Source organism: Melanostigma gelatinosum (assembly GCF_949748355.1).
Source record: "Melanostigma gelatinosum genome assembly, chromosome: 4".
Lineage (NCBI taxonomy): Eukaryota > Metazoa > Chordata > Actinopteri > Perciformes > Zoarcidae > Melanostigma > Melanostigma gelatinosum.
Genome location: NC_136637.1, coordinates 25,343,524 through 25,361,803, shown reverse-complemented (window position 1 = coordinate 25,361,803; position 18,280 = coordinate 25,343,524). Strand labels below are relative to the sequence as shown.

The window sequence follows — 18,280 nt, the reverse complement described above, 5'->3', positions numbered from 1 at the left end:
TCGAAACAACGACCATGACGTCACCCGCAGCATCGATTCAGCCTTCAGTCAGTCGGGGCCAAGCATAGCAAAGTCCACCACCCCCACCAAAAACAACAAAACCACTCAGGAATAAACACTTTAATGAATGTATTCAGTACAGATACATTAATACTGTGCTGTGTCAAAAAAACTATTGTATTGACATGCCAAGCTCATTGACAGTTTATTAGCTGCTTCCAGAACCCCATCAAGGTCCAGACACAAAATACTGAAATCAAAACTGCAAATCTGAAGCCAAATGAATACACTGTTACCTCTACATCTGATTAATGCTTCTGGCTGTTTTATCCACACAAAAGGAAATTCAGTTCATTGGCTTAGTTCTATGAACGCTTCAACTTGGTTTTTTTTTGGGCACTAACAAAAGTCTTGGGCTCATGCATAGATTCATCTTCAACATATGTAAAAAATACTTCTATCTTTTAGGATATATAATAAAGTGCACAGATGTTTAAATTCTCTATGGCCACGTCAGAGCTTTTAGTCATTAACCTCTACGTCACAAATGTAGTGTCATTAACTTTTGAAAATGTTGTGAATCATGAAAAAAACAGCGATCATTAGAGCAAGCAGATATATATATTTTTTTGCAAACAGCCCATCTACACTATACACCAGTCTTCTGTCACCCTCGTGGAGAAACAAGAAATTCTTGCAGGTCTAGTCGTGTGGTCCGCTCTGCGCCGTCGCCACATCTCCCTCCGTCCTCTCAATGACCTGAGGAGCAAAGGGTCCCACCAGCCAGTTGAGTGGTGTGTTGTTCAGCAGATACTCCATGACACCGTCCAGAGACTGTTGAACCTGGGAACAAGCACATACTAGTATCACTTTCAATATTACCTAACCCTAATCAAAAGAAGACTACCTTATAAATATGCTAAGCTTATTGTGGGTAGGAAATACTGAGGTTATGCGTGTACATAACTAAATACAACATGAGCTTGACTGTCCTAGTTTCATAAATGCATATGAATGAGCAGACACCCCTGGTGGATGTTTGTTTATGTGACGTATGCAGGAGTTTCCTGTTCATTACTCAAGCAGCCTTATAAAAAGGTAATGAAGAACTAACTGTGAGAAGTGATGGCACTGAAAAAAAAAAGACAATTAAACTTCAAGCACTACACTATATTTAGCTAAGCTGATGCAGCAAAAACAAAACGCTGCGGTAAAGACAGAGCTGCAATTATTACTTGTTTCAGGTGGTGGCGGCTCCGCTCCAGAAGGAGGGGCGTGATGGTGCTGGTGGTCCCCAGAGAGGAGTGCAATTCCTCAGCTGATCGTCTTGCGCTGGTGAGCTGGTCCTGGACTGCACCTGGCAGACCCTGAGCACTTGACACCACGTTGGAGCATGCTGACCTCAGCTGGTCACTCAGAGCGTGCACCATGGAGAGGACGCGCCATTCCAGCTGCTGTGAACGGAAAGGGGAAATAAAAAGAAGATATAAATGATTTGCATATTAAAAATAATTAAGCTGCGACATAACTCCTCCCAATTCCTTTCCATTATTTAGGTAATCCCATCCCAATCCTGCTGATGACACAATGTCACATAACTCCTATCCCACATGAATCTGTCGGAGCATTACAAGACATTGTCAGCCACTAAAATACAGTCTGATGTATTGCTAACTTTATTGATTTGTTCTTATCACTGTCATGCTCTTAGATCTTTAATTTGTTCAAGTGGTACTCCAAGTGACTTTGGAGGATACATGCTTTCTATGTACAGTAAAGTATGCACTCTAAATGCCGTCAAATGCAAACATAATCTGGTTAGAAACCATCAAGTCTATTCCCCAAATGCCTCAGCCCTGACCTCAGCCTCATCTCTGGTCCCATCTGGCTCTGACTCAGTCTGTCCCGCTCCAGCCTGCTTCTGCTTCCACTCTGTCCAGCGCTGCAGCAGCTGCTCCGGGGCGCCTCCCATCTGGTTACTGGCGGCACCCAGACTGGTACGGGCGACCTCCAGCAGGTCCAGAGTGCTGGTGATCTGAGCCGCTGTCGTGTAGGTGGCATCCCTGGCATGGCCAGCGCGGACCAGGGACTGCTGTAGGGCTCGCTCCTGGACTTTGGCGGAGAGTTTCCCCAAGCGGACAAAGTAGCTGGGGCTCGATGGGGTAGTCACCTCACTGCTGGCGGGTTCAGCCACAGCAGCTGAGAGAGAACAGTGTTAACCTAATATGTATTCAGAAGAGATGTTTTATGCATTAAAAAAAAAGTAAAAATGACATTAAATATTTAGGTGCGAGCACAAAGTCGAGATTCTAGAATGTTTTTTACTCAATTTTACGCATATGGTGTATTGTGATCTTTATACGATGACAGTTTGTCCTAGAATTCGATTGAGTAATCGCAGTATTTCGCCTTGCTTACAGCAATATCGCTGACGGACATGTTTTGAGTAATGGATGGAGGCACATTGGGCTCCTTCCCACTGTGCCAACTGGTGCATCTGTTCCGAGTTGGCCTACTTGACTCTGACCGGGTTAGAGCGCATCTGCTCAAGAGAGACCTAAACCCCCCCCAACCATCCGCCTGTGGAAGCTAGGTGATACGCAGAAAGACTGTCTCGCTGTGCCTCTGTTAAACGCCACAGTAACCACTGAACAAATCCAGAAATCCCCAGAGCACTGCTGCTACTACGGGTACTTTGCCGCCGCTGATAGCAGTTGCCTCGAGTATTGTCGCTATGTTTGAGTATGGCAGGTTGTCATGACATCACAGTAGCAGGTGTCAAAGCTGTGAGAGTTGGAAATTGTCAGGCCTTCATGGGCCAAGCTAACAGAGGGGAAGTTCACTGGAATGTCCTGCCTCCCCGTCTATGAATAGCATCAAACATTCATGCGTGTCAGATACAGTCACAGTAGGAGAATTTAACACTTTTATCACGACCACCCCCCCAAATCCTGCTGCATCACCCCGGCTTTATATTGATAATTATTTTGGACAGTCTCATCAAATTTGCCGTTTGATCTATAGATCAGTGAAGCAAGGGCACGGTGTCAGCTACTGACACTCATAGTAAATGGAAAATAGTGCAAATGCCGCCACTCACACATAATTATGGACTAAATTAAGTTTCAGTGAATGGCAGTAATGCCAGCCACAATTTATAATGTATGAAATTAAACTTTGTAGTCATGTCAGGGATGTAGAGGCTAATCGCTGACCTTAAACTTTAAAATGTTCCACTTTAAAGCGAAACTGAAGCATTAATAATGGATAACCGAAAGTAGATGTACTTTCTCACATGCCAATGTGGAACTAGTTTATCTAATGTATCTTTTGATTGCATGTGCAAATGTAAAAAGAACAAAAAGGGCCAGATATGACATAAAGGCGGTGCGGTAGATCTTGACTGGCATTTTTAAGGAATAAAGAGAAAGTAAATCGCTTTTGTTTTCATGAAATACATTAAAAGATATATTCTGTGATCCAAATCCACGTAATTTATGAAGCACTTGGCTGAAAAACTGAATACTTACTGACTCTTAATGCCCTAAATTTGTTCGTTTGTATTTACAGTCATCTGTGATAGAAATAAATTGTCCGCTGGTTGTCCCATAATTAACTAATTCCAACGGCAGCCTTGTTCTCTGCTTCATTTGATCCAACTGTCAAAAGACACCATCTGTACTTCAGCGATGGGTTCATCTCCTCCCATGTGTGTTTTTTTTATTATTTTTTTTTATTTTTTTAAATCGACTGATTATGTTCTCCACAACTAATAGAGCTACTGACCCAGCTCCTTCTCAGTGAGTGGCAGGTTATTGTCAACCCAGTCCTCGGATCGGCTGAGGGCCAGGCCCATCCCACTGCTGACCATCTGGCCCATCCTGGTGCCCATGGCGGTGAGGATACCGCCGCTGACCGCTGCTCTGGTCAGCTCCATACCGCCCATCACAGCCCCCATCACAGCATCTTTGGCCCCCGCCACAGACTGGTACACCATACCCACTGTGTCCGACACCAGCTGAGGAAGAAAGAGCAGATTATGAGTCATGCTTGCAGAGTAATTTATGTATTTTCTACATCGCATTATTGATATTTGATAACAGGGTATGATGAGGACATCTTCATTTTGCGCTCGTGACCGCGCCCCTAAATTTAGAAGGCTCGTTAACAACTGCAGCAGTGTTTGAAGCGTCTCGATACGTGGATGTGTAAGTTGGAATGTCACTCTAAAATGACCCAGTGCGATTAACATTGAGGTGCTGTCAAATGAACGCATCCGTTTCGATGAAGTAATTATAGAAATAATAATTCAAATTCTCGCATATAATATTATTCAATGTTTGTCTATCAACTGATGTACCAATGTTACTAAAAGAAATAGAACTATTTTTGCCAAATGGGTTTCAGACAGTCGGGTCGGTGAGCCTCTGACAGCAGCACTCTAAATGTCTAATAGACAAGAGAGCACTCAGGGGCCACTGACACCATCGAAGTGGCTTTATGAACGTACCCCCCTGACTCCGAACGCCACACATTAGAATTAATAAATCCAAAATGTCTGACCTTGTCTGCTGGTTGGTGAAGAATAGGCAGCTTCTCTTCAATCTTATCCAGTCCTTTCAAGGCGTACTCGTTCACTGTAGCAACTGAAACAAGTAAGCCACAGAAATTCGCTAATAATTTAAGAGGAAGAGTAATAAATGTTTTGATGCTCAAAAGAAACCTCTGCTAATTTAAACAGTAAGATCTTAAAATGACACCTCCAGTAAACGAACAGGAACCATTTCTACTCCTGTTGCATTCTAGCCAGACATCAGTCTCACACCTTTAATGCGCAACAAGCTCGCAATATTCATGTAATAGTGCGCCGGCATTGCAAATACATTACATCATATTTCGTTTTTGCACAGAGAGCAGAACTCACGCTGTGGCTCTATAATGTCCAACAGCGGCTTTGACCCCGTGGCCGCGGCTGCTCCCAGGGTTCGGACCCCACTCTCTGCCGCATCCATCACTCCCTTCAGCAAGGGCACACTGTCTTTGGTGCTGCTGTAGGCGCTGGAAACCACCTCGCAAGCTGAACTGACCAGAGGCAGGTGGCTCACTCGGGAAACAACATTCTAGGACGAAGAAAAACAGCCATTACTGTGATTGAAAAGACATAAAAGAGACTGGGAATTGCAACGCAAGCCCCTTTTCTGTACAGTTTAAGTTTTCAGTTCAGGATAATGATCGATTCCCCACAGTGGCTTATCGAGCATCAAATGAGTTCATAATATGCCTCGGGGTTTTGTAATACATGTCATTCTGGGTCAAGGTGCTCCTCACCTGCTGGTCTCCATTAGCTGGTCCTGTTGCTGCCGCTACAGTCTCATTAGTCTTCCCGCTGTCTGCCATTGTGAGTGCTGGATTCAATCTGTGACATGGAATATGGAGTGTGAAAAGCAGAGAGCACTTGGTATGCATGATGAAACACATCTGATATTCATTGTTTGAGTGGCTATCTTGAAGAGAAAGATATGTCCTATGACTTCAGGAAATGGAATCGCTGTCCTGTCAGAGGGTTTAAGAATGTGGGCAGAGAGGCAACTCAACCATGTTAAATTCATTTGTCAACACTGTGATGCAATGAGGCTGAAACGGCTCTTAAAAAAAAACAAAATGGTGCAGCCACGCAGACACTTCCAGTCAGCACCCTGTGTCAAAGTTGAAAGTAAAAATAATGGATAACGATACATTTCTTTTGGCGTTTAGTGTTTTTTTTTTTTCTTGTTTTCTTCCCACGGCGATATGTTTGCATTTTAAAAGCGATACAGCATCTTGAGACATTAAAGTCTTAACATCAGAGGCTGAGGAAAATGTTTGCTTTTGAAAATATGGATTAATGCGGCCAATGTTTGGTAGATCAAGGTGGGGAATTAGAATGCGTGAGTTCTAAACTTACATACAAACTTCTCCATTTAGTGCCATCAGGGGTACAACCAGAAGCTACAGTTTCATGATCATCTGTGCGTCAAGGAAAACTTCAACCTGAACTCATGGAAGTCTTGACGGCAGCATCACAAGACATGTATTTTCCCTTTGATTTAGCTTAACATTCAACCTCTTAGTACGTGTATCCGGAAACAATACATGCCTCCCAAGGTGACAAACATGAAAGGAGTTTATATTCATGATGTGAGAAAGAGTTCTGGGGCTCCAGAAGTTAGTCTGATTTAAAACTATGGATGAGAGCCAAGAGAGAAGCCATGAATAATGGCTAACTGTGAAACAGCAGGGCACCGACGCTGGAGATTGATTGCTCACACGAAGGCGTGCAGGAGAAATGGACCTCGATATCATTTACATCAAGTGAAAATCCTTAAGTGAAATATTGAGCAATACTGCAAGTCTGCTTTCGTAAAATACTGCTTTAAATCGAAAACTAGGCCGAAAGAATTACTCAAGTGAAATACTGCTACCCTGTTCCATTAATACAATGAGTTATTGCTTTAACTAGAAGCTGAATCCAACACTAAATTGGGTCAGAAAAGGGTAAAACAATGAACTTTACACAAAATGGGGAAAAATTGCAGGAGAGGGTGGTATGGATAAAAGCCTGTATCAGGTTATACTGTATGTAAATTAAGACTGCAACTAAGAATCCTGCAGATTATTTTCAGGATTAAGTAATTAAAAAATATATATGACAGAAAATATAGGAAAAATATCCATCAGTTTCCTCAGAGGAACTCTCCAATTATTTATAAATCTCAAGTCGAGTGGAAACATCAATTAAATCATCAGTCGATTGAATAAACTGTTTTTCTAATCTGTAATTATTTTGATTAAAAAGTAGCAATCATTCTCTGGTTTGAGTTTGTAAGTCGTGAGCATTTGCTGCTTCTCTTCGTCTGATGCGAGAGCAAACTGAATATCTTTGGGGTTCAGATTGCCGGCAGACAAAAAAAAAAACCAAGCGACTTGAAGACTTGTCGCCTTGGGTTCTGAGAAAAAAAAAGACACATTGTGGCTCTTCCATTATTTTCTTGCACGCCATTAATCGACAAAGGAAAAAACGTGATAGCCGGTGCTCCCAACCATGTGGACGGCATCTGTTTGTGTGCCACCAGACAGCACAGGGAGACATTAGTGGACTCCATCTGTATTTACCAAAACACTGGTTGTTAACCCTTGTTGACCTGATGTATAGGGCGGACGAATCAAAGAAGGACATGGCCTATCCGATCATATTGCGGGGGGGGGGGGGGGGGGGGGGGGGGGAACCATGCGGCAGTAGCGTGTGGAGTGCAGCCGCGTTGCCAACATGCTGTAAATGCTCAGGTAGATTAGGCGCCACCACCTGACAGATGGAAGAGATGAGCCTCATATACAGAACACAAGCAATTCAAACAATGGACGACCTTTATACAGAACCACTGTCTCATCATTTCACAGATTATTTTAGATATCAGGGTGAATAAAAGCTCTCCGATATGTTTCATGACCTGTGGCGTTCCAGACTCGATTGCAAATTGCATTTTGTTGCAACAGCTTGGTTGAGCAACATATTTTTTTCTTTCCAAGTGGCAGTTGATGACATCGTCACTGGTTTTATTACAAAGCAAAGTCTGATGCTATTCTCTCCCTGCTATCGAGCGAGCGATGAACCCGAGATACTTCTCAGCGACACTGCACATACGAGGACGGCTGTCGCAACACAAACTAAGCTGTTTGAGACTTTCGGAAACAACCACCCCGCTGGCAAGTGACTCCAGCAAAAGCGCTTCGAAAAATTGCTATTGCACATCCTCACCATGTTGAGACACATCAGCCCCTGTGAGAAAAAGAGAGAAACTGCCATGCTCCCTTTGGAGCTGAAACATTACGTGACCTTTGATTTTAAATAGACAAGCTGGTACATCTCCAGGAAACTATTGAGACACTTGCAATAGCCGGCAGTGTTGCAGCTGACACAAAAGAAAGATCACTTCTGGCCAGTGGGTCAAAGAGGTCGACAGCTCATCCAAGACACAGCTGTCCCCGATCTGACGGATTGAGAATTTAGAAAGAAATACATTTTAAATGTGGACAAAAACAGTGACGATTAAATTAACCAAAGACAGGAAAGAGCTAGGCTCTTAAAAGTGGAATATACATTTTAACTTTATCTAAAATAGTGTAGACACAGGTCAGTGACAATCAATTTGCATTGGTTAAAACGCATTTAATGAGAGCAGAACCTGTAGCTCAGGTGTCAAAACCCTCCAAGGGGCAATAAGATGATTACAGGAAGGAAGGGGAAAAAATCCATTACACAATATTGGATTTTTTTTCCCAGGCCTCTAAAAATCCCTAAAATGAAACAACTTAAGAAAAAGAATAAAGTATGTGCTCCCAGCTCACGTACACGCACTATGAGGTCACAAATAGACATTGTAGTGTGTAAAGGGTCTGTCTAAAACAATATAATTATATACCAGGCTCAGACATCGTGCTCTGTGTTTGCCACTGTGGAGAGAAAGCACGGTTTAACCGCAGCACTCTTACGTGACAAACGTGCACTGTGTCATTTCTGCCGAGAGGATGATTTCCCACCCTTCCAGCTGCTTTTGAACACAGCACCGTGTCACCTCAATGGGGCGCGCCATTTGTTTCAGTTCGTGGTTGATGAACTTCAACCCAGATGAGAAACTATGACATGTTGTTCAAAGTCACTTCAGCAAACAACAACCCTCTTCGCATCAATTGCTTCTTATTTATCGGGACTTCTGGGCAGATACAACGCATCGACGTTGACGAGCAAAGTAAGCATTTAGTATAGTAGTTGTTTCACCCCTCGAAAGGAAGAGTTAAGTTAGTTGACGTTTGTTAACTTACCAGTTAGCTTAGCGACACGTGTTTGAGAAGTATACTTAAAAACAGAACGGAGCTGTTTAAGTGAGCCACTGACCTCGCTGGCAGCCTGTCGCTCCTTGTCGTTGGGTGACCTGCAGTGTAATGTTGGACCAGCCCACAACAAGGCTCTCTTTTCTGTGTGGCTCAGCTGCTGCACAGGAACATTACGGGCAGAAAGGCGGAGTTCTGGTAAACTTTCAACCAATTGAATCACAGCACGGAAGTGGCAATCACAGCTGTCTCATCCGGTGCAATCAAATCATTAAAAAAAAAACAGCTAAATAATCTAAATTGATACATAATAACGAAACCACTTTGTTTCGTTTCATGTTTTTACTCCTGTACTCACTCAGCTGGAGTTTGGACTTGTCTTGCTGATTCGTCCCTATTTTACAAGATTTATATTGTCTGACTCATTCATAATAATAGAAAGTCATAGATTGTATATTGAGATGGATGAATTCAATATCTGTAGTGGGAAGTAGTGAAAACTAAGTCGGCCTATGTTAAAGTGCTGTACTTAAGTATACTTTTGAAGCACTGAAGTATGTCGTTCATATTCTGCTTCATAATTCTACACGATAGTTCACTACATTTCAGAGGCAAATATAGAACTTTTTACCTCACTACATTTCTTTAACAGCTTTAGTTACTTGTTACTTTTCAGATTACGATCGTACATACAAAACATGACAGTTTATTAAACTACCCAGCAGTATATAAAGCGGTTCAAATTAGGTCCATCTCCATCTGATTGTTGATTTTTTGAAAAAAAGAGGCAAAGACACACACCCTTGTCTATATTAATGGAGCTGAGGTGGAGCACACGGTTTTAAGTTCCCGGAAATCAGCATCACAAACAGCCTGATGGTCCTCACACATCTCCATCCTGGTGAAGAAAGCTCATAAATGGCTGTGTTTCTTTAGGGAACTTAAGAAGGCAGATTCCTGTGTCACATTCTTGTTAACTTTTACAGAGGAGCGGTAGAAAAGCATCCCGACTGGAAACATTACAAACTGGCACGTTATGTGCACGGCCCATAACAGGACAGAACATCATATCTGCCGAGCATCAGTGATATTGGTGAGAAGAGGAGCCTGCAAAGAGCCAAAGGGATCTTTAAAGACAGAACCCACCCCAGCCACACACTGTTCACCCTGCTGCCTTCTGCAAAGAGATGCAGAAGAATCAGCTGCCGTAGCACCAGACTTCAGAGCAGCTCATTTCTTCTGGCTGTGAGACTGAATGTTTTAGATCACACTAATGTAGTGGTAAGCTGATTTTGAAGTGTTTATTCATGTCTGTGTCAAGAACTATAATTTCTCCTGTGAAGCATCCATATCTCTTGCATTAAGCGTTAATGTATAATTGACAATATATTAAGAAATATTTCTTCATGTTTTATGTGAATGTCAAATATGAGATATTTACATAGAGATCATAGGTATTATATTTATTTATTTATTCACAAATTATTTTTCTTCACTATCCAGGTTAATGTGCAAACCCCAACTTCAGATGAAGGCCATAAGATGCAACGAGATGCTGTAAGAAAGCAAGTATAACTTGTGCATAAACAGTTAATAGATAATGGACAATACAATAAGAATGATGTATTTTATGTCAATATATATATATAAATCATGTGTATTATATAAGCTACATTCATTTGTTATGTTTATAAATGAAATATGTATCGATTCATTCATACATTCTTCTTCACTCTCCAGGTTAATGTGCAAACCCAATCTCCCAATGAAGGCCATGAGATGCAACAAGATGCCACAAGAGAAGCTCCAGAAGAAATCTAGTAAGTGGACCTTGAGTTAAGAATGTTTTGTGAAACTCTTACTCATTTATAAGCTGTGTTCATACACCAGTTATGGATGCTTCACATGAAAAGTTATGGTTGTTGACAAATACACGAAGAGACACCTAAAATGTCCTCATGCTTTTATTCTGAAAAGTTTGCAGGCAAAGTTGAGTTTAATTGAAATGAGCTTAAGGGATCAAAACAACTGCAAAATAGAAAAACCATCAATATAAAAGACTTTTACAATTAAACACATCTTACTGGTGATTACTGTGATTCTGAATGCCAATGTGGGCCGTTCCCTACTCTGCCTGTGCGCTCAGCCAGACAGCTGATAGTCAGGTAACCATGTTAACTGCAGTTGACATCGGAAACCCTGAGAGGGCAGTCTTTACCCATTGCGTCAACCTAAACTTCTTTTTTCTTCTGTAGCCTGAGTTAGATTCATTGCCATCTAAATCCTTGAGATTCTTTCTCGATTGCAGACGCTTTACAACTCCAGTCTATTTTGTGTTAAATATTAAAGAATTTAAGATTAAAAAAGCTCCAGGAACAATGAGTCTTGGCCGGTAAAGGAGGAATAGCTGTAACATTCATTAACGTTCTCATTGCATAGTCTCACAAAACCTTTCTTCTTCATGTGGCACTTGCACATAACTGTGCATTTTATCATGGTAAAGCCAGTACAGAGACTGCTGGACGCTGTGTGTCATCACCACTAGAACTCTATTAACTCTCCCTCTTCATTTACAGAGAGTTTTCATTATTCAAGCCGTTACAGTTTTCATTATGTGTCCATTTGTTTTTTTTCCCAAACGCCTGCACCGGGCTCCAGAGAAGGGAAATAGATTACCTCTGATGTTGCGATCAGAAATTCACTGAATAGGACCTGTTGTACCTGTTTTGGCCATCTTTTAAAATCCAGTTTATCATGTAACACCAGACTGAGGCAGTCAAAGCAAACGGGTCAGAGTGACAGGAAATAGCATGATGTGGGAAACATGGGAGTGTTGTTTTGACAGCTGGCTGCTTTCCCTCCAATTGTTTGATACGTTTATGAATAAGCAAGCAATCTCAACCTCTGCATTTTACTGCTTCAACTAAAACACACTCAAACACACAAATCCGTGCACACACCAATGCACACACCAATGCCACCATGATGCCAACTCTCCTGTAGAAGAGTTGGCATCATGTGCCCCGAAGGCTCTCATCTGTTCCCGCTTAACTCTGCTCCACTGGATCAGTTGATTGAGGCCAAAATTGTTCTGGATATTGAGTAATTGAAGATTAGTAGATAACAGGAAAATCACCCGTCCCTCGGAGTAAATTGATCACTCTGCTCTCCCTCTCTCTCTCTCCTTTCCTGCCTGAAGAGATACCTTTGATGATAGCAGCAATAAATTGGAAATTTTACCAGATTTTCATGGATGTGAGAGCAGAACCCACCAATCTTATTTATATCGATTTATTTTTAAGATATTTTCCGACAGTAAATAGAAGTGCCTACTTTCCGATCTTTTGGTCGTGTTAGAAAAGAAAGACACAAACTGCTATAGATCAACACCAATAAATAGTGCAACATGAGTGAATGATTTAATAACATATGCAACGCAGTGTAGCAGGACACAGATTTGTATACATTCATTTCAGTAAAATTGTTCAAATTCCCAAATTAAAACCAACAAATGATACAAACAAACGCAGCAAGTTGAGCTACAAATGTTAAAGGGATGCCATAAAAACTGTGTTCAAATCCCAGGTGCACTGTGAGTCGTTTCATGTTGAAGAGTAATTGTTTCAATAAGCTATCCATCATCATCAAAGCGCACTTTAGAAAGGACGTGGTCTTTGCTAGCAATGAAAGGAGCAGTACAATTACGCTGTAATGAAATCCATTTGCTCTGTTTCATGTTTACTATCAATCCACAAGTCTCAGGTGTGCTGAGATCACACCACAAGCATTGGCTCGGCATTCGTTTTCCCTTCTGCCCGTCACCATCAGCGGCCTCGAAACTGTAGAAATTAGCTTCCAATAATAGCTAACCAGATCTTCTTGGTTTCAGCCGCACGACACTATTGATGGGAATCTTATTTCCAACATCCTGCAACAAATTTCCGGAGGCTTGCAACGCGAGGTATCAGTAACATACAACACAGCTACAAATCATCTGCAGGTGGAAACTCGAGCTGGACCTTTGCCCTGACCATATTCTGCCCAATAACATATTAATAAGGCATAGCAAAGGCCCCGGTTGTGCAAGAGAACTTCGTCCATCATGTTGAAATAATAACGAGAGAGGAGGTTGACCTAGAGTCACATGCTGGTAAGCACAGTATTCATGATTTAAATGTTTTCCAAAGAGGATGCACTGATTACAATATCATGATCTCAAGCTCCATTGAGGTTGGTTCAACGCAACAGTTTGACATCTTGAAAAATACTTTGCTTTCTTGCTTAGAGTTAGATGAGAAGATCTATAGCACTCTCGTATGTGTGTGTGTGTGTGTGTGTGTGATAAATATGTAGCCGGAGCCAACCACAGTTAGCTTAGCTTAGCATAAGGAATTCAGTCAGGGGGAAGAGCTAGCCTGGCTCTCTATCAAATCCACCTATCAGCGCCTCTAAAGCTCACCAAATAACACGTTATGTCTTGTTTACTGTTTAATGGGAGCTCATGTGCCAGACTTTTTCTTGGCCTGAAGCAGCCGTGGAGACTGGAGGAAGTGGAGACTCCAGGAAGTTGCTGGTCCTAGCCAAGAAGTAGTCTGGCCCACAATGACCTGAAAAACATCTGATTGACTTTTTTACACTTTTTGTGCCGGTATGACGTGTTATTTAGCGAGCTTTAAAGGTGCTGGTAGTTTTTGTTATCTTGTGAGCTGTTTCCTTCTGTGAAGTCTTTATGCTATGCTAAGCTAACCGGCTGTAGTTCTCCAGCTAAGAGACAATTTTCTCACTTAACCCCGAGGCAAGGAAGCCTACATATTGTAGGCCTGCATCAAAGTCATGTTTTTATTGTACTTTTTTTCACCCAATTAATACATTTATGTTACTGTTCTTGAAGTCTTATTGGACAGAACCTTGGATTTTAGGTCTTAGGTTTATCTGTCCATCCTCAAAAGCAAAATATACAAACTACTACACTAATTATGTGCATCGAATGGTGTGAGAATTGAACATTCTAAGACACTGGGTTAGTTTATGAAGTACAATCCCAAACTGAAGGCTCATAAAAGTCATTATTTTTATGCGTTAAACTTTTTCCGAGAGTAACGGTCTTTAATCTTTTGAGTGGAATTGCCCAGCGAGGAAAACTTAACTGGCTACAGACGTTTTATGACTGTTTGCCTTTCGGCTTAAAGGATATTGGAAAAGTGATTTGTGGGGAACCTTTAGCAGACCTTAAAAACACATAATCCACAAGATTTGTAGCCACAGTCAGAGAACATGGGCAATGCCAGGTCACTGCATGCAACATACAAAATGAAAAGCAACAAATAACAGTGTCTTGCCATGGCCAACAGGTCGTCGCAGCTCTGCTCCCACAGAGAAAGCATTTCCTTACTCTGTGATGTATGACTTTCCATCGCTTTTTGAACGCCTTACTATTTCTCTGGGCCTCCCTGTTTATTTTGGAGAGCTCATCTCACCCCAGAGCCCTGACAACAGGTCAGCTGCCACGGCGGAGGTGGAGAGGAAACATGGACAGAGCTGACTGGCCCTGAAATAGTTCTTTAGTGTTGTGATTGTATGAGTTTTGACAGCGACGGCACATTACTGACCCTTCCCCAAAAGGCCCGAGGTGTTGCTATCTGCTGTGACTTGGAGGGGTGAGGCACAGTGCATGCTTTTTTCACCACAGTCCCCATGCTTTGCTTGTTTTCGATCGTCCTCTCTGTGTATGAAAGATTTCTCTGAATGTTTGAGTATTGATCCTCTCCTCGTGCTTCTTTTACCCTTTTCCACTATTTTCTCCAATATTATTCTCTTCAAATCTCGCCATAGCAAAGCGCGCTTGCCGTCTCTGCTCCCTCTGCCTTCTCATCTTGCGCCACCTCATTTCCTCTGTACCTTTTCATCTCTGCACCACATTCATCATGACAGATTGATGGCTGCCGCTGCAGTATCGCTCAGTAATAATAAAGTCACAGAGATTGGTCCCAACTAATTTACAACACAGCCTGTTTACACACCGACTGTAAATTATTTTGTATTTAGACTAAATCTTGTAAGTAATCAGACCTTCAATTGATTAAAGACTGTTAATTACACTGTCATCTTTAGACTGAGTGCAGTACCACGGACTAAAAACACGACAGACCTCAAATAACAGTGAATAAGTTGGATAAGCACGAGTAACTATAAAGTTGAGTTTGCTCGTTTCACAAGCAAACATCCGTCCTTCATGACAGCAGACTTGTTCCAAACAAAGTCTTTCTTTTACTGATGGCATGTCACGCTGAGAGGATGAACAATTCAAAGTTGAGCAGTGTTTTGTCTGAATACTGGAACAGCAGGGACTGTCAAGGTCATTTTCTCTCGTTTCATTTGATACAGACTCTCTCCGTAAGTGCTGCGCGAGGCATTAGCAGTGCTGATGGTGTGTCTGGTAATGTTATCACAAGCAGCTTATTCTTAGTGTTAGTGTGTAACGTCATCAACATTTCAACATCAGGTTAAAGCAATACAGTTGAGAGAAGAAAAAGCACTGCCTCGGTCAAGGAATTATATATTGGTTATAATTTTCCTTCTCCACCATCCTAATAAACTGTATTTTGTTGAGATTTGGCGTTCGATTGTGTCAGATCAAACTTGCTTTTTAATGTTCATCCTTGGTTACATTCCTTGGTGGAATGCGACGAATACTGAACTTAAGTACAATCTTGATGTACTTGTACTTTACCTTTTATGGTGCTTCTACTCCACTACATTTTGGAGGAAAATATTGTACTTTGTACAGTACTTTCTACATTTATTTGAAAACTTCAGTTACTAATTACTTCACAGATGGAATTATGAATACAAAATTTTAAATTGCTGTATAAATGATGTTATATTATTATAGGTTAAGCTACCCAGCAGTAAATAAAGTAATTCAAATGAGCCCCGCCTTCACCAGCTGCAACATTACTTAACACCTAAAGGCATCTCTAATTATAATCCAGTAATATAATATAGGTCATTCAGTATAGTGAGTTTTACTTCAAGTATAGTTTGATGTTAATACTTGTGCATTTTGACTTGAGTATGATTTTGAATACAGGACATTTACCTGTAACTGAGTATTTTGACACTGTGGTTTTGCTACTTTTACTTGAGTTCAAGATCGGAGCACTTCCACCGCTGGTTGATGGAGACCTGTAGCTGCCTGTGATGATAATGTTGTTACCGGTAATTGTATTACAAGTCATTACAAATTGATTTGTTCTACGGTTCAAATGTTTTATTGACACGAATAAATTGGTCAGAGTCTTAAAGCCAGAGATTATGAAATGACTGAGCTCCATTGGCTAAATTGAGTCGTCAGAGCGACTGCCGAGCTCGTGAAGTCACTGCGTCTGATCACATGAACCCGGCATGCAGTCTGTGTGCCTTTGTTCGCAGCTTGGCGAACCATGTGATGACTCTGGTGGGAAGGGAAATGGTCATACTGGAGACTGAGGCATCTTTATTTCGCAGTCATTTTTCTGCTGAGTTGGAGGTTAGCAGACAAAAGCCCTCGCTGTGAAGAGTTCATCTAACTTTGGCATCAGCATAAACCCCCCTCCTAATGTTACTAATACACAGGCACACGCGATCCTCCCCTCCTGCTGTCTCACGGTGCCGCAGGGGGCAGTACGACTGTGCTGGCCCTTTCCCCCACGACAGATTAAACAGTGCATTCTCCATCGACGGTTGCCTTATTTTTTTTTTGCTCAGCTTTCTTGCTCTCTCGTGGCAGCTCTTCTCCTTACAGCGAGTGGGATGAAAGGAAAACGGGTGAACAAAAACAAACGTTTATTTATTGTCAGCACACAAACTTTGGACAGGAGATGGCATGGCTCAAGTTCTTTTGTCGAACATGGCTCAAAGTTCCTGTGTCCTGAATCATTTCTGTGCAAATTAGCTGGAAACAGAATAATAAAGCTGATCTGGGGATTAAAAAAAAAACTTTTATGGAGCTGTTGAATAGAGTGCTGTCAGCAGTAGCTTCAGTATGTGTACTGAGTCACTGTGGCCGTTCTCCCCCCCCCCCTCCCTGCATCTTCCTGTGACATGTTAAGGATGGTCAGCAATACAACCATATGAAAATATACCCATCAGGCAGAAAAGGAGCAACGTAACATTCATTTGGAGCCGTGTTTCTGGCCACCTGTCGAATGTAAGACCAATATTTATTCTACTTTTAGCTCTGTTTTTGGCCTCCACCACCTCCTTAATGTAAATATGTGGCTATCTAGCTGCTAAAGCTAAATGCTAAGCTCTAATAACCAGTCGCCAACTGTGTCTGTGTGCCGTTTGATGCTAGGCAGGTAGTGTGGCGACAGTGGGTTTAGAGTTTAAACATGTTTGCATTGTTTTAATGATGCAGCAGCTTGAGGCATTTAACATAAAAAAACATTGTATTTTAGTAGCTTACTATATGTCTGAAAAATACGAATCTGCTAAGTAACTAGTAATTATGTCTCTCAAATTATTGTGGAAAAATGTAACATATTTCTCCTCAAAAGGACTGCTGTGTAGTATTTAGGGGGATTTGTTGTCAGAAATGGATTATAATCATAACTTTTCATTACTAACTAAACACCCATACACATAGGAAGCGGGTCCTTGTCCACAGAGTCCGCCATGGTGCACTAACATGTTTCTACAGTAGCCCAGGAGGGACAAACCAAACACTGGCTCTAGAGAAGGACCGTCACGTTGTTCGTCACCTGAAGGCCACCGTAGTTCTCCGACAGGCTTGGAAAAAGGAGGGTGTAGCGGATGGGGTATTCAGTGGGTTGCAATCTGCAACCTCACCACTAGATGCCACTAAATCCTACACAACGCGCCTTTAAATGTACAGCAGTAGAGTAGCAGGACTGTTGTTGACTCAGTTTACCTTTTATTGCATAACTTTCACTTGTGGCCAAAGTGGCTGCTTTTAGGGGGAGGAGTGAAAGTGCAGTCAAGCAGCAGGGACAGAGCAATAAAAAGTGTCAGCTCTCTCTCTCTCTCTCTCTCACACACACACACACACACACACACACACACACACACACACACACACACACACACACACACACACACACACACACACACACACACACAGGTTTTCACACAGACAGCAAACTTATCTTTTTCTCTAAATCCCTCTGAAAAGAATGAACACATTTCCCACGGTGTATTCATTTGGTATTCTTGGACCAGGCACTCAAACAATCTCGTCCTTTAGTTTTCATTGAAAGACTGAACACCTCGATTCTTTTACACACACAGGCATGCTTCTTCGGATGTGAGAATATGTGTGTAGGGACAACTCATAATTACTCCGCTGTTAGTGAATACTGTTGTAACCTGATTTGGCCTGTTCAAAGACTTTGAGCGGGTCTCCTCTGGACAA

The 18,280-nt window shown here is 41.8% G+C and overlaps 2 protein-coding genes across 3 annotated transcripts in view; one reads left to right on the top strand and one right to left on the bottom strand.

Moving 5' to 3' along the window:
* Window positions 1-105: 105 nt before the first annotated feature.
* Window positions 106-9,040, bottom strand: plin3 (perilipin 3). Of its 2 annotated transcripts, none has more exons than XM_079266717.1 (8): window positions 8,933-9,040; window positions 5,329-5,416; window positions 4,925-5,120; window positions 4,564-4,646; window positions 3,787-4,018; window positions 1,862-2,199; window positions 1,236-1,454; window positions 106-843 (listed from the first exon to the last, which is right to left on the bottom strand). In XM_079266717.1, exons 2-8 carry the CDS (start codon window positions 5,395-5,397, stop codon window positions 703-705), a joined length of 1,278 nt encoding a protein of 425 aa, XP_079122843.1. In that variant the 5' UTR covers window positions 5,398-5,416; window positions 8,933-9,040; the 3' UTR covers window positions 106-702. The 2 variants fall into 2 exon arrangements, with proteins under 2 accessions (XP_079122843.1, XP_079122844.1); XM_079266718.1 differs by having other exon boundaries at window positions 8,860-8,993.
* A 1,568-nt stretch (window positions 9,041-10,608) lies between these two features.
* The window catches only part of sema6bb (sema domain, transmembrane domain (TM), and cytoplasmic domain, (semaphorin) 6Bb), a 122,133-nt gene continuing 114,461 nt past the window's right edge, over window positions 10,609-18,280 (top strand). The window contains exon 1 of the mRNA XM_079267217.1: window positions 10,609-10,688. The gene's annotated coding sequence lies outside the window, so the exon portion shown is untranslated. The remainder of the gene's footprint in view (window positions 10,689-18,280) is intronic.